Source organism: Chenopodium album, chromosome 6 (genome assembly GCF_948465745.1).
Source record: "Chenopodium album chromosome 6, dcCheAlbu1.1, whole genome shotgun sequence".
Taxonomy (NCBI): Eukaryota; Viridiplantae; Streptophyta; class Magnoliopsida; order Caryophyllales; family Amaranthaceae; genus Chenopodium; species Chenopodium album.
The window spans coordinates 20,671,150-20,685,156 of NC_137839.1; the positions used below are offsets into that span (position 1 = coordinate 20,671,150).

Sequence of the window (14,007 nt, forward strand, 5' to 3'; positions counted from 1 at the left end):
TGACGAAGCCTTGAGAGTGACGAAGCTTGCATTATCAGCAGAAGATCGAGTCAAATAACGACCTCCTATTCTTTGGGAAAAGATAAGCTTATCAGTCCTAACTCAACCATCCCAGTCCGTTGGAGTTCAAAACAGAAGAAAGGGAATCTCTGCAACTAACAACCTAAAATCGAGGGCACGATCTTATCTCCTTGCAACGGCTAGGGTATGACCTAGCAAATCGTCTATATAAGGGTCTTAGTGGCAACAAGCATGGCATCTGTTCTGAGCATTCATCCTATACCACAAACTTGTAACTCAACATTATTTTTGCATAGTGAAAGTTTGGTAGATCCTCATTCTACCCGCGGTTTTTACCTTCTTTGGGTTTTCCGCGTCACCAATTCCTTGTGTCATTTACTTACTTTTTCTTTTTCGCCTTACATTATATTTTGCTTAGTTGATCCGTAGCCTAGATTTTGATATTCAATCCCACTTAACAAAAATTAGCATAAACAATTTGGCGCCCACCGTGGGGCTACAACTAGGTAAAATCTAAAAATTTCTCACCAAGCCTTCAACATGTCAGCCGACGAAATGACCCCAGAACAGTTAAAAGCTGCCTATGAGAAAGTTCAAGCCGATCTCAAAGCTGCTAGGGAATCTAATGAGCGTCTCAGCAAGGAAAAGAGAAGCGTCAGACTCCGATGCAGCCGCTCTCCGCCAGCAATTGGAATCCACCCAAAGCAATCGTCGTCGCCGGCCGAGGCAGCTAGACTTAATCCCCAGAATGCCGTCGCTCGATATCATTGAGTCCCCCCATGATACTGATACCGAATCTAGTGGCGAGGAAATGGACGTGGACCCCCCTATCAGGAATGCTGGGCAAGGAAGCATCCGGACTCCAGGCGACGACCAAGGTAACCCGCAGCCCGTTCGGACGGAAATCCTACTCCAAAGGTTGGTTGCCTTAGAAAAGCAGAACTCTAGGATCTTGTCAATGATGAAAAAGATGCCCGGCGTGCCGATCCCCGTCCAGCGAGAAGCTCCAGATGGATTTGCAGCTACCCCTTTCTGCGACGAATTGGCCCTGGCCCGGATTCCCAGAAGATTGTCGCTCCCGACGTTTACGTCGCTGTATGACGGAACGACCTGTCCAGAGCAGCATGTCGAATACTACAAGCAGTGAATGTGGCAAGCTTCGATCCCGTTCGAGTGCTGGGAGGCATGCATGTGCAAGTCATTTGGTGCGACGCTGACAGGCCCCGCCCTCAAGTGGCTCGGCAAGCTTGAACCAGGTAGTATAACTAGTTTTGCTATGTTAGTTAACAAATTCTATTCCCATTTTGAAAGTAGCAGGCAGTTTGACAAGCAGACCAGCGATTTGTATCGGATCGTCCAAGGTCCTAAGGAGACCATCAGAGCCTATTGGTTCCGGTTCAACAAAGAGAAAGTCTCGATCAAGAATGTCAACAACAGGACTACCATTGAAGCCTTCCTCCGCGGACTGCATACAGACTCGGATCTGTATAAAGATATGGTCAAATATCCATGCTCAACGTTCGAAGAAGTCCGGACCAGAGCCGTGGCTCAAATGCGCTTCGACGAAGATATCGCCAATCGCAGTTCCTATCCAAGTTCCAGAAGTTCATCCGATCGAAAGGCCGCCAGTAACCCGCGAGGGTCATGGCGACATCAGCCTTACGAGGCAACAGGTAGATCACGTTCTGTTAATGCTGTGCAGGTAGAGGATATTCTCGACGCCCCCCAGTACCCCGAGATATCGGAGTATGGCTTCGACGTGAATATCATAGCGGTAGTGAAAGAATTGGAGCCCTTGGGAAACAAAGTGCGTTGGCCGTCAAAGAGTAACAAGCCAGAATCAGAGAAAGATATGAGCAAATGGTGCGAGTTCCATAGCGATCATGGCCATAAGACGGAAGACTGCTATGCCTTGCGAAGAGAAGTCGCCTTCCAGCTGAAGAGAGGCAACCTCAAGCATCTACTAGGAAAAAAGAAAAGCAGTGACGCAGGTCGCCGTGAGCCAGAAAAGACGACGACAACCAGACCTCCCAAGCCTCCTGTACCTAAGGTAATAGTTAATGTTATCACTGGTGGTTCCGATATTTGTTGATTAACCTACTCTGCAGCAAAAAGGATCGCAAAGTCGACAATAGAGAATGCAGATGTCCCGGACGAGATCAGAGAACCCCTGGAAAAGAAGCTAGAAGCGATGTCGATTACTTTCGATGATGACGACGTCAACAACATCAACAGGGAGCATGAAGATTCTTTGGTAATTTCTTTGGTCGTCGGGAATTGTCTACTTCGAAGGGTGCTGGTCGACGGAGGAAGCTCCGCAAATTTCCTGTTCAGAAGAGCCATGGAAGATATGGGGTTAAAGGATAGCGACATCACCAGAAGGTCGACGACTCTGGTCGGTTTCAGTGGAGAAAGCATGTCAACTCTCGGAGACATAACCCTTCCAACCTATGTAGGAGGCCTAAACCCTCAAACCAAATTCAACATCGTCGACTGCCCATCAGCCTATAATGCTATATTAGAACGACCCTGGATCCATCGATTGAAAGCCATACCTTCCACCTACCACCAATCAATCAAATTTCCTACCCCGTGGGGAGTCCAAGAAATTAAAGGAGAGCCCCGCGAAGCCAAACACTGCTACAAAACAACCCTTAAACCAACCATGAGAACCGCATAACAATTACAGCATGGCCCAACACCAGACAATCCCAACGACCTCGAAATCGACGAAATACCTTTAGACCCTGAAATACCTGATTAAACCGTTCGTGTCGGAGCCAACTTAACACCTGAACTCAAAAACAACATATTAGCCTTTCTCCGAGAGAACAAAGACTGTTTGGCTTGGTCGCATAAGGACATGACTGGCATAGACCCAATCATCATCTCGCATAAGTTGAACGTCGACCCCAATCATAAGCCCGTCAAGCAAAAGCGTCGGAAGTTTGCGCCGGAGAGGAACAAAATCATTAATGACGAGGTGCAGCAGCTGATCGACACAGGAAAAATAAGAGAAGTCAAGTATCCAGATTAGCTCGCAAATGTTGTCGTCATCAGTAAAAAGAATGGCAAGTGGAGAGTGTGCATCGATTTCACCGATCTTAATAAAGCATGCCCTAAAGATCCGTTCCCGCTCCTGCACATCGACGCCATGGTAGATGCAACGGCAGGTCACGAGCTCTTAACATTCATGGAAGCCTACTCCGGATACAACCAGATCTTAATGCATCCCGACGATCAGGAGAAGACGACATTCATGACCGACAAAGGTATATATTATTATAAAGTTATGCCATTTGGACTAAAAAATGCAGGTTCGACGTACCAAAGACTCGTCAATAAGATGTTCAAGGACCAGCTTGGAGTGACGATGGAGGTATACATCGACGATATGCTGGTGAAATCTAAAAAAATCTAAGGACCACGTCGATCACCTCAAGCAGACCTTCGAGGTATTGCGAAAGTATGGTATGAAACTTAACCCTACTAAATGTTCATTTGGAGTATCCGCTGGAAAATTTTTGGGCTATGTAGTGACACAAAGGGGAATTGAAGCTAGCCTTGACCAAGTCAGAGCCCTAATAAATATTCAATCCCCCCGAAATGTTAAAGAAACCCAAAAATTGACAGAGTGAGTGGCAGCATTAAATCGCTTCATCTCCCGATCGTCAAACAAATGTCATTTATTTTATAAAGTTTTAAGAAAAAATAAAGGTTTTGAATGGACTGATGATCATGAGAAAGCTTTGCAAGATTTGAAAAAATACTTAATGACGCCACCCCTCCTGTCGAAGCCCAAAACTAACGAACCTTTGCAGCTTTATATTGCCGTCAGTGTTGTAGCCGTTAGCGCAGTCCTGACAAGAGAAGATGATGAAGCTGGGCAGCTTCCGGTTTACTATGTAAGTAAAACCTTGCTCCCAGCCGAGGTAAGATACACTTCCTTAGAAAAGTTAGCCCTCGCCTTAATTACTGCTGTTAAGAAGCCAAGGCATTATTTTGAAACCTACCACGTAGTGGTGATGACTAACTACCCGCTTAAGTCTGTCTTAAGAAAACCAGATCTGACAGGGCGTTTGGGTAAATGGAGCATCTCGTTGAGCACGATGGACATCGAATACCAACCTAGGAAAGCAATTAAGTCCCAAGCTCTCGCAGATTTTGTGGCTGACTTCAGCCCCGACTTACAGGTTATAGCCGACAAAGAGCTGGAAGAAATAAATAGTGTCCAAGACAAAGGCAAATGGGTCTTATTCGTCGATGGATCATCTAATCAACGAGGAGCAGGCCTGGGAATGGTGCTAAAGTCGCCACAAGGGGACATGATAGTAAGGTCTGTATCTTGTGATTTTAAAGCAACTAACAATGAAGCAGAATATGAATCTTTGATTGCAGGAATATCATCGCCAAAGACTTAGGCGCAACATCCTTGGATGTGTACAGCGACTCTCTCCTCGTTGTCAGCCAAGTAACATGTGACTTCGCAGCAAAAGACTCCAAAATGTCAGCATACCTTGACATAGCCAAAGAAAAATCCAAACACTTTGATCCTTTTACCATCTCTCAAATTCCAAGAGACCAAAATGCCCAAGCCGACGCATTAGCAAACCTAGCCTCCGCCCTCAAAAAGACCGCCTTCACAAATATCCCTTTAGTCCATTTACAAAAACCGTCCGTATCCTTTAAAGAAATCCTACCAGTCGACAACGTCAACAACGACGGCGACTGGACCAAACCTATAATAGACTACTTGACCAAAGATATCCTACCCAATGACAAAGCAGAATCGCGAAAACTAAAATACAAAGCCTCCCGATACCACATCATCGACGGAGTCCTATTCCGCAAATCAGCGTCGGGGTTATCCCAAAGATGCATCCAAAAGAGCGAGTAGCAGTCCATCCTCAGCCATTTGCACGATGGAATATGTAGCAGTCATGTCGGAGGGAGAAGACTAGCCAAAATTGCAAAACTACAAGGGTACTTTTGGCCAACGCTTCATGAAGACGCAATGCAGTATGTGACCAAATGCGATAGTTGCCAGCGATTCGCCAACACCGTCCATAAACCATCGGAGCCCCTCCACCAGACATTGTCTCCATGGCCCTTCATGAGGTGGGGGATTGATATGTCTGTTTTATATAGTGTTTTACCCCCGTCCCGTGGTCATTATTAGTAGTGTTTTTGGCTCTTTCGGGCCACTTTTATTACTAATATGTGTTTTCTAGTGTTTTCGTAGTTTTTATTGAGTTTTGCAGGGAATTGCACCTTTGGAGCATTTTCCCGGGATTTTTATGAAGCAACTACGAGCATTGGAAGAACGCGACCACTTTTGGAGCCCAAGGCCGGTTAGAGCCATCGAGCCGGTGACTAAGGGCTCGGTATTTGGAATACCAAGGTTTGGACCGAGTATTCAAGACCCGAAGAGGAAATCCGGATTGGGCCGAGAAGTCGAGCCCAATCGGAAGTCCAAAGCCTCGAAGAGCCACAAGGGCCCGATCGGGCAAGCTTAGCTCGATCGGGCAAGAAACGCAGCAAGCCAAGGACGAGTGGCCCAAGGCGCGCCCGATCGTGCGAGGGTTAGCACGATCGGGCGGTGCTGCTGAGGAGAATGTGCTAGCAAAAAGGCGCGCCCGATCGGGCGGCCTTTAGCCCGATTGGGCGCGTGTTTCTGGAGAAGTGTTTTTGACAAGCAATTAGTTTCTAATTAGGAGTTGTTTTCTAGTTTGGTTTAAATTCGTTTTTGTACGGATTAATTAGGATTCCCTTCTACTTCTTTTTCTCTTAATCTTCTCTCTTAGACTTTCTCTCTCTACTTAGTATTTCTCTCTCTCTAAACCTTTGTTATTATTTCTTTGATTAATTCCAGATTATTTGGTAACGATTTCTTTTCCCTTAATCTTAGTTATTTATTTTATTTCTCTCATCATGATTGTTTTTATTATTTTGATTAGTTTAGTTTTTAATATGTGTGAGTAGTTTAATTTCTAGGGTTTATGGGGATCTAATAAATAATATGAAGGGGTAAATTATTGTTGTTAATTATCAATGCTAGATTAATTTCCTATTGATTTATTTAATGCTCTGTGACTAGATTAGGCCTATCTTTTATGCATGAGTTTGACAATATTGATTCAAGAATCGAGAGATGAGAATTGATGTTTAGGTCTAGTTTCAATAGGCAAGTTAATTTATAAATGGTTAAGTCAAGATTCGAGAGATGAGATTTAATACCGATAAATTAATTGTGTGATTGTAATAAGTAGCGAGAGCCCTTTACAATCTGGTTAATTGATGCATTGATGATTGACTATTATTGATTATTGGTATTGCATGATAATTTCTTATTGGATTGTTTTAATGTTTTACAATTGCGGCTTGTAAAAGTATAGTAATATTAAATTGATGAATCGAGCAGATGTTAATTTGATATCAAAGGCTATTTTCAATGAGGACTTAGATCTAGTAAATTGCGAGAGCCTGTTAGATCTATGTTGATTAATAAATTGCGAGAGCCTATAATCATGTTATTTATGCAATGTCAATGATTGATTACTATGTTTTACCCTGGAGTATTATTTATTGGTGAACCTATACCCTAGATCCCTTTATATATTGTTTTCTCCCTACTCTTATTCTTTGTAGTTTAGTCTCATACTTAATTATAAATATTGGTTACTTAAATAATTTAGATTATAATAATTAATTGGAAGTAAAAAGACTTGTTTCCCTGTGGAGATCGACCCTACTTCCCTATCTACCTTAGTTAGTGATTTAGGTATTTATTTTTGATTAGGGGATACGACTTTACCCTGTCAGGGATGGACATCGTCGGGAAGCTACCCGCGGCGCCAGGTCAAAGAGTATATATGTTAGCATTAACTGACTATTTTTCTAAATGGATTGAAGCAATTGCTTTGAAGCTGGTGACAGATAAAGAAGTTATTTCGTTCATATGGACTAACATTATATGCAGGTCTGGAATTCCATCGGTGATCGTTTGTGACAACGGGTCACAGTTTATTAGCGATAAAACTCGTTCCTTTTTGCAGAAATTTCGCATAGAGTTGAGGACATCGACACCAAGGTATCCACAAGCCAATGGACAAGCTGAATCCAGCAATAAAGTAGTCATGGAAGCCATTAAGAAAAGGCTGAAGGCAGCAAAAGGCAAGTGGGCTGACGAGCTCCCAGTAGTCCTATGGGCCAACCGGACGACGCCGAGAGAAGTGACGGGGCAGACGCCCTTCTCCCTTGTCTATGGATGCGAAGTCGTTCTGCCAGTCGAGGCCGACTTTCCAACGTCAAGGTTCGGACTCATGACAGAGGAGAGGAATCAAGAGGAAATGGAAGATAATCTAGACGCAGTTGAAGAACTAAGAGAAGCGGCGTTAATCAGAATGGCAGCACAGCAGCAAATCGTCGCTAGGAGCTTCAACAAAAACGTCAAGGCCAAAACGTTCCAATTAGGAGACTGGATACTAAGGAAAGCATTCCAGAATACAAAGAATCCGGCCGACGGAAAGCTCGCTCCCCCATGGGAAGGGCCATATGAAATTACTCAAGTCATCGGCAACGGTGCATATCGATTAACTGATCAGCAAGGTAATCCCAGTCCACGAAGTTGGAACGCAACCCATCTCAGAAAATACTACTTTTAGGCAGACAGTCGAAAGTGTTCGTCGACGAAACGGTAATGTCTAAACTAAAACACTCTGCTTATTTCTTTCATTCAAAGTTTTTATTACGACTAAGTGTACTGACTTAAGCATCGGAGGGTCGTTGGCCGTGCCAACGGCCAACGGTGCTTTAAACACATTTGTTTTGCAGTACAAACGGCCGATGGAACGTTCCACTAAGGAATTTAACAAAAAGAACGACGACGGACGACAGATACACTAGCATCCTTAACAAAGCAAGCAAAGTATTTGTGCAATCGACAGTCGAAATCACGACGAAGCCCAGGGCAACATTTGACCTTAGCGTCTGACGCCAAACACCCGATACCTGGGTCAAGAACTAGTCTTCAGGGTTCAGCGTCGACGCTGGGACGCAAGGGGCATTGGAAAACAAGGCAACGATAGGCCTACAATCACAAAGTCTTCAACGAGGCATATTGAGTAGCTACACATCTGTATTTGAGAACGTCAATTATTAGTTAGACATGTTGTCTTAAAAAGTTAATAAAAAAGTTTTTTTTCGAAGCCTTTTTTCGTCTTACTTATTGATTTCCCATTTTTAAACAAATTTTACTACTTACTGACTTATCAATTTTTGGCAAACAAACTTTAATTACTTTTTGCCTTACGTCCACAGATAATAGCTTGAGCAAAAGTGAAGGAATACTTAGCATATAAAACAAAAGAAAACTGTCAAAGGAACCACTTGCCCCCAAGTGGAACAAAAAGATACAAGTCATCAAATCAAAACACAAGTTCTGCAAGCAAAAGAAAAACATTGTTTAAAAACACACAAAGCAAAGTTCAAACCGTCACAAACGACGGCCTTCAAAGGTCGGCCTTATCAGCAGCGAGCCCGTCGACGACCTCCCTGACAACTTCATTAGCCCGAACATTATCATCGACAACTTCAACCCGCGGCTCCTCAGCACCGCCGACGAGTTGGTCGACAACAGTAGTAGGCTGATCTTCAACAACGGACGGTTGGTCGTCGGTAATCACAGGCTGATCCTCGACAGATTGAACATCAAGTGCAGCGACCGACGAAGCAATAGTAACGGAAGGACCAGGACCTGAATCCACGGTCGACGCCACCACAGCATCCTCTTCCAGCTCGTCAAGCATCCCTCCATTTGCAAGGAAACGGTCGATCACCTCTTGAGGACGCCATTCTGAAGCCTTTCCATCCAAAAACTTTTTCATCAGCTTGGCCCTTACCTTGATATCCAATTCTGCATAGTCGTCCAGAGCGTCGTCCAACTCCTTCTGGGTCGACGTCAACTTGTCTTGGACCTTCGACAAAGCCTCTTCCTTGGTAGCAATGACCCCCACCTTATCCTCCAAATGCTTAGCTTGTTCCTTCAGCTGATCCTTGAGTTTCTGAGTTTCCTCCTCCATCGTCTTCGACTGGTCTTGTAGTCGCTTCTCCAGATCATCCACCTTCTTCTTTGTTTTGTCCAGCTCCTTCTTGGTCATCTGAAACACATTGACGAAAGTTTTGTGTTGAGCCTCACTGTTCTTAGCAGCACCATCCAGCCTTTGCATCTCCTTAGCCAGCCCAATCACCCTGTCCCTCAACACCAAAGAGTTTTGCAGACACTGGCCAAACACATCCCCAATTACAAGCCTTGAAGACAACCAATTGACAAGTAAAAACGAAACCAAAATAAAAACTTACGTATAAGTGAACAGAAGTCGCTTCAGATGCTAAGTCCAAAACGGACGATCCAGCTAACATCTCCCTAGACTTAGGAAACAACAGTTGATTCAGGGCAGGAAACAAAGAACGTTGATCATCCTTGTGACGATCCAGGAAGTTGGTTGGAAAGCGCATCAAGATATCAGGAGATGGGGGCTCGTCGTCAGTCTTCTGCTGCTTGCGTGGAGGGGTCGCCGACAGCGTAATAGTTCCCGACTCGTCAACCGTCCTCTCAGGTGGCGGAGTCAGAGCAGGTTCCACCTTCTCGGCCACTGGCGCCGGTTGCTGCTCTCGAGATGCCAACCCTCGCTTCCTCCTCATTCGCAAGTCAGCCTCTTGTTGAGTCAAGCTTCGACCTCGACGAGTGCCTTGAGCGGTCGATTCTGGCAAAGCATTAGAGACCGTTAATTATAAAGCAATGACATAATTATGATGCAACGAAATCAAACAACTACTTACGAGTCGACATTGTTTCTTCGGAATCTTCCGCCTTGTTCGGTGTGCTCAACGGAGTACTCTGCTCTTGCCCTGCTTGGTCACCCGTCGCCTTCTTCTTTCGCGCAAACATTCTTGCTGAAGGGTTGATGGCAAGGAACTCTTTTATCTTCGACGAAGAGGTCTCTGACGACTCAAGAAAGCCTAAGTCCAACTCTGCATTATGAGAAAAAAGAATCAAACCATTTTAGCTAAAATCAAACTATAAGAATACGAATGCCATAGAAAAACTTACCCTTCGTCGGCCATCCCTCCGTCAACCACAAACCGTCGTTACCGAACGACACCCTCTTTACAAACAAGAACCACTTCTTCCAACCCCTGTCATTCACATCAGTATTCAAAACCAACCGATCTCCTTTTTTGCACAAACTGACGAAACCACTTTCCGCCATCTTTATTTCATACCCTGCCGCCAAATCTTCCAAAGTAAAAGGATCCTCCCAATCTTTGGTCAATTCCACTATCACAGACAAAATCCTCCAGCCAGACGGCATTAATTGCCCCGGACTAATGCCTAGAACCTCAAAGAAAGAACGAACCAGGGGTGGGAAAGGGAATTTAATTGTCGTTTCAGCAAAAGGGTATCTAAAGAAAACAACGAAATCCTCAGGACAATCCGCCACCGTCTGGCCGGGCCCCGGAATATAAGCAAAGGTAGTGCCGGGGAAACCCGCCATCTTGACGAAATCACTCGTCATGTTTGGAGCCATCAACGACCTAGGCTGAGACTCTGAATTCTGCTGTGAAACAATTGTTCCTTGTTTTTCAACAACGCGAAGAGAAAACCTAGTTCTAGTTTTGGGAATTTTGTTCGACATTGCACCTAAAATTGATTAATGCAAAAGGAAGTAGAGTAGATTACCTGGAAATTGAAGATGCTGGAAGTTTGAAATCGCCGCCGCACGCTGCCACCAAACCACCGCAAAAACCTCGCAAGGAAAAGAGGAATTGAAGAGAAAAGAGTGGAAGAGAGTAGAAGTTTGGGGAAGCGCGAAGCGTGTTGCAGGATTAATAAAAAGTGAAATGACGGTTAGAGTAAGGAAGTGGGAGAAGTTGAGTAACTACTCTGAAGAACGTGCGTGGAAAAAGACAAAATCGCCCTCTATTTCCATCTTGCATTTTTTGTTTTTTCCATCTTGCATTTTTTGTTATACTTTCGGTTATACTTTCTGTCATTTCTTATTTTTTGTTTTTTCCATCTTGCATTTTTTGTATTTTTATTTTTAAATAATTGCCAAAAAGTGTGTAGTCGCCCACGTTTTAGCAATTAGGAGCAAATTGTTATGGGTAAAAATTCGTAAGGTCAAGTCAACGACAGTCAGCATAGGTCAACGACGAAGACTTTCATTGACGAAGCCTTGAGAGTGACGAAGCTTGCATTATCAGCAGAAGACCGAGTCAAATAACGGCCTCCTATTCTTTGGGAAAAGATAAGCTTAAGACTCAGTCCTACCTCAACCATCCCAATTCGTTGGAGTTCAAAACAGAAGAAAGGGAATCTCCGCAACTAACATCCTAAAATCGAGGGCACGATCTTATCTCCTTGCAACGGCTAGGGTATGACCTAGAAAATCGTCTATATAAGGGTCTTAGTGGCAACAAGCATGGCATCAGTTCTGAGCATTCATCCTATACCACAAACTTGTAACTCAACATTATTTTTGCATAATGAAAGTTTGGTAGATCCTTATTCTACCCGCGGTTTTTACCTTCTTTGGGTTTTCCGCGTCACCAATTCCTTGTGTCATTTACTTACTTTTTCTTTTTCGCCTTACATTATATTTAGCTTAGTTGATCCGTAGCCTAGATTTTGATATTCAATCCCACTTACAAAAATTAGCATAAACAATTATCACTAATTTTAATAAAATTAACCATTAAATAAAGATTTAAGAATTAAGAGGAGTAGAGGAATAAGAGGTCTCACAAACTCACGAAGAACGGAAGAACTCGAAAAAAAATTACAAAATAAAATAAAAACATAAAATGAGATTAACTATTAAATAAAGATTTAAGAATTAAGAGGAGTAGAGGAATAAGAGGTCTCACAAAGTCACGAAGAACGGAAGAACTTGAAAAAAAAAATAAAAACATAAAAACATTTGATTATTTATCTCACATAAATTAATTTTAACCCTTTTTTTCTTTTTTTTTAAAAAAAAAAATAATTAAAACTTATAATTTTTTTTCCGAAAAATCTGTGGGTTCAATGAACCCCCTTGAACCCCCCTAGATCCCCCCCTGCGTGAATGAGGAAGATAAACGAAGAATTGTTGATGCTGTGACCTGGTTCTTCGATGGAAAGTTGCTTCTTCTAAAGGAATTACACAGGGCAGAGCAACCATCCAAATTGGTGTTTGGTCAAACTACAATGTGGGTTTGACTCTTTGATGTGTCGTTTATTAAACGAAATTATAATATAATGCGTGAAATTGGAGACGTCCTGGCTGTTTTCTTGAATTGGATGGGTAAAATCCCCTGATGTAGGGAGAATTCTTGAGAATCAAAACAATGGTAGATGAGAGCAAACCTTCGCTTCGTGGATTGTTTATCTCGCTTCGGGGTTTAAAGTCCAAATGGATCGATTTAAAATACGAGCTCTTGATTGACTTTTTTTTTACTTTAGCGTGCTGGACCATACATACAGAGAAAATGTTAAAAACACTACTACAAATCAGCCAAAGAGACCCGTCCAAATTAGCCAAAGAGACTACTTTAGAGGCGGCCTCTAGCTAAGCGGTCTCTTTGGCAAAGAGACTGCTTGACTAGAGGCGGTCTCTAGAATGAGAAAACTAAGACTGCCTATTGAAGATAGGTAGTCTCTTTTTTGTGAAAAACTGAGACCGCCTGTGGAAGATAAACAGTCTCTTTTTTAAGAAATTTGAGACCAGTAATTAAACTTAACAGGTCTCTCGGATATCATTTAAAATAAATAAAAAAATATTGCTTATTTGATACGAATTTTAAAATTCTAAATTTATAATCACAATTCATCAATATAACTCATTTAATTTTTTAACATTATTAAATATAGAGTACAAAATAATTCTTGAATGTCATATACCTTAAAGATTACAAACATGATTCAAATAGTATCTAATAATATCAATCAGAAAAATTAAACCAACATAATTAAAAGTAATAAAAAAAATCATTGTTTTCAAAAAAAAAAAAAAATCAAAACATAGATTAATACGGAAACTTAACCAAAAAAATAAAAAATAAAAAATAAAATAAAATAAAAAAATAAACATATGAAACAAAACAAAGATCTAAAAATTGAAAATAAAAATTCATAAGTGATGAAATACAAGATGTAAACTAAAAAATGGTTAAATGGCGATTAAACACACAAAAAGAAAAAAATAAAAATGAAATTTCATACAAATAATTTTAACCAATTTCAAAAAATGAGCTAAAGAGTGAATTGACAGGATAAACTAAAAAGATAAATTTTAAAAAACGAAAAAAATTTCTAGAAGTAAAATCTGAAGAACTAAAAAATGATATTAAAAATAAGAATAAAATAAATTCATCAACATATCAGATCTGGCTAACATAAAAGAAGAACGAAACGAACAATAATATATATATATAAAAAAAATAAACGAAAAATCAACTAAACTAGATCTTAAACTACAGAAGATCTAAGGGGAAAAAATGTTTAAAAAAACGTAAAAGAAAAAGGGAATAAAGCTAATACATCCATTGAAAAAACCCCCAAAACAAAACCGAAAAACACATCATGTTCAAATCTCATAAATTTTATTTGTAAAAATAAGTTTAAAAACAAAAACATTAACAAGAATACTAAATGAAAAATTAATTATCATAACTAATGAAGAATTGTATAAAATATTTTTTACAAAAACAAATATTATAATCAATTATAAGATAGTCTGATTTTCATTAAAGACAACGAAAAAATGAAGATCTATCAACACTTAAAACAGGGAAAAAAAATATTACAAAATCACCTTGATAGTAGATCCTGAAATTTTGACATGCCGGAGTTCTTGAAATTGAAAAAAAAAATTAAGGAAATTAAAATTGGGGTGAAAATGATTGTAATTGTGCTCTAATTTGTAAGATGATTGTAATTAAAGA

The 14,007-nt window shown here is 41.3% G+C and overlaps 2 protein-coding genes across 2 annotated transcripts; both read left to right on the forward strand.

The window, feature by feature from the left end:
• Positions 1–1,210: 1,210 nt before the first annotated feature.
• Positions 1,211–2,113, forward strand: LOC145636766 (uncharacterized). The gene has a single exon (XM_081688317.1). The coding sequence runs from the start codon at positions 1,211–1,213 to the stop codon at positions 2,111–2,113; it is 903 nt and encodes a 300-aa protein (XP_081544443.1).
• A 4,780-nt stretch (positions 2,114–6,893) lies between these two features.
• Positions 6,894–7,685, forward strand: LOC145636767 (uncharacterized). Its single transcript, XM_081688318.1, has one exon. It carries the CDS (start codon positions 6,894–6,896, stop codon positions 7,683–7,685), a length of 792 nt encoding a protein of 263 aa, XP_081544444.1.
• The last annotated feature ends 6,322 nt before the right edge of the window (positions 7,686–14,007 follow it).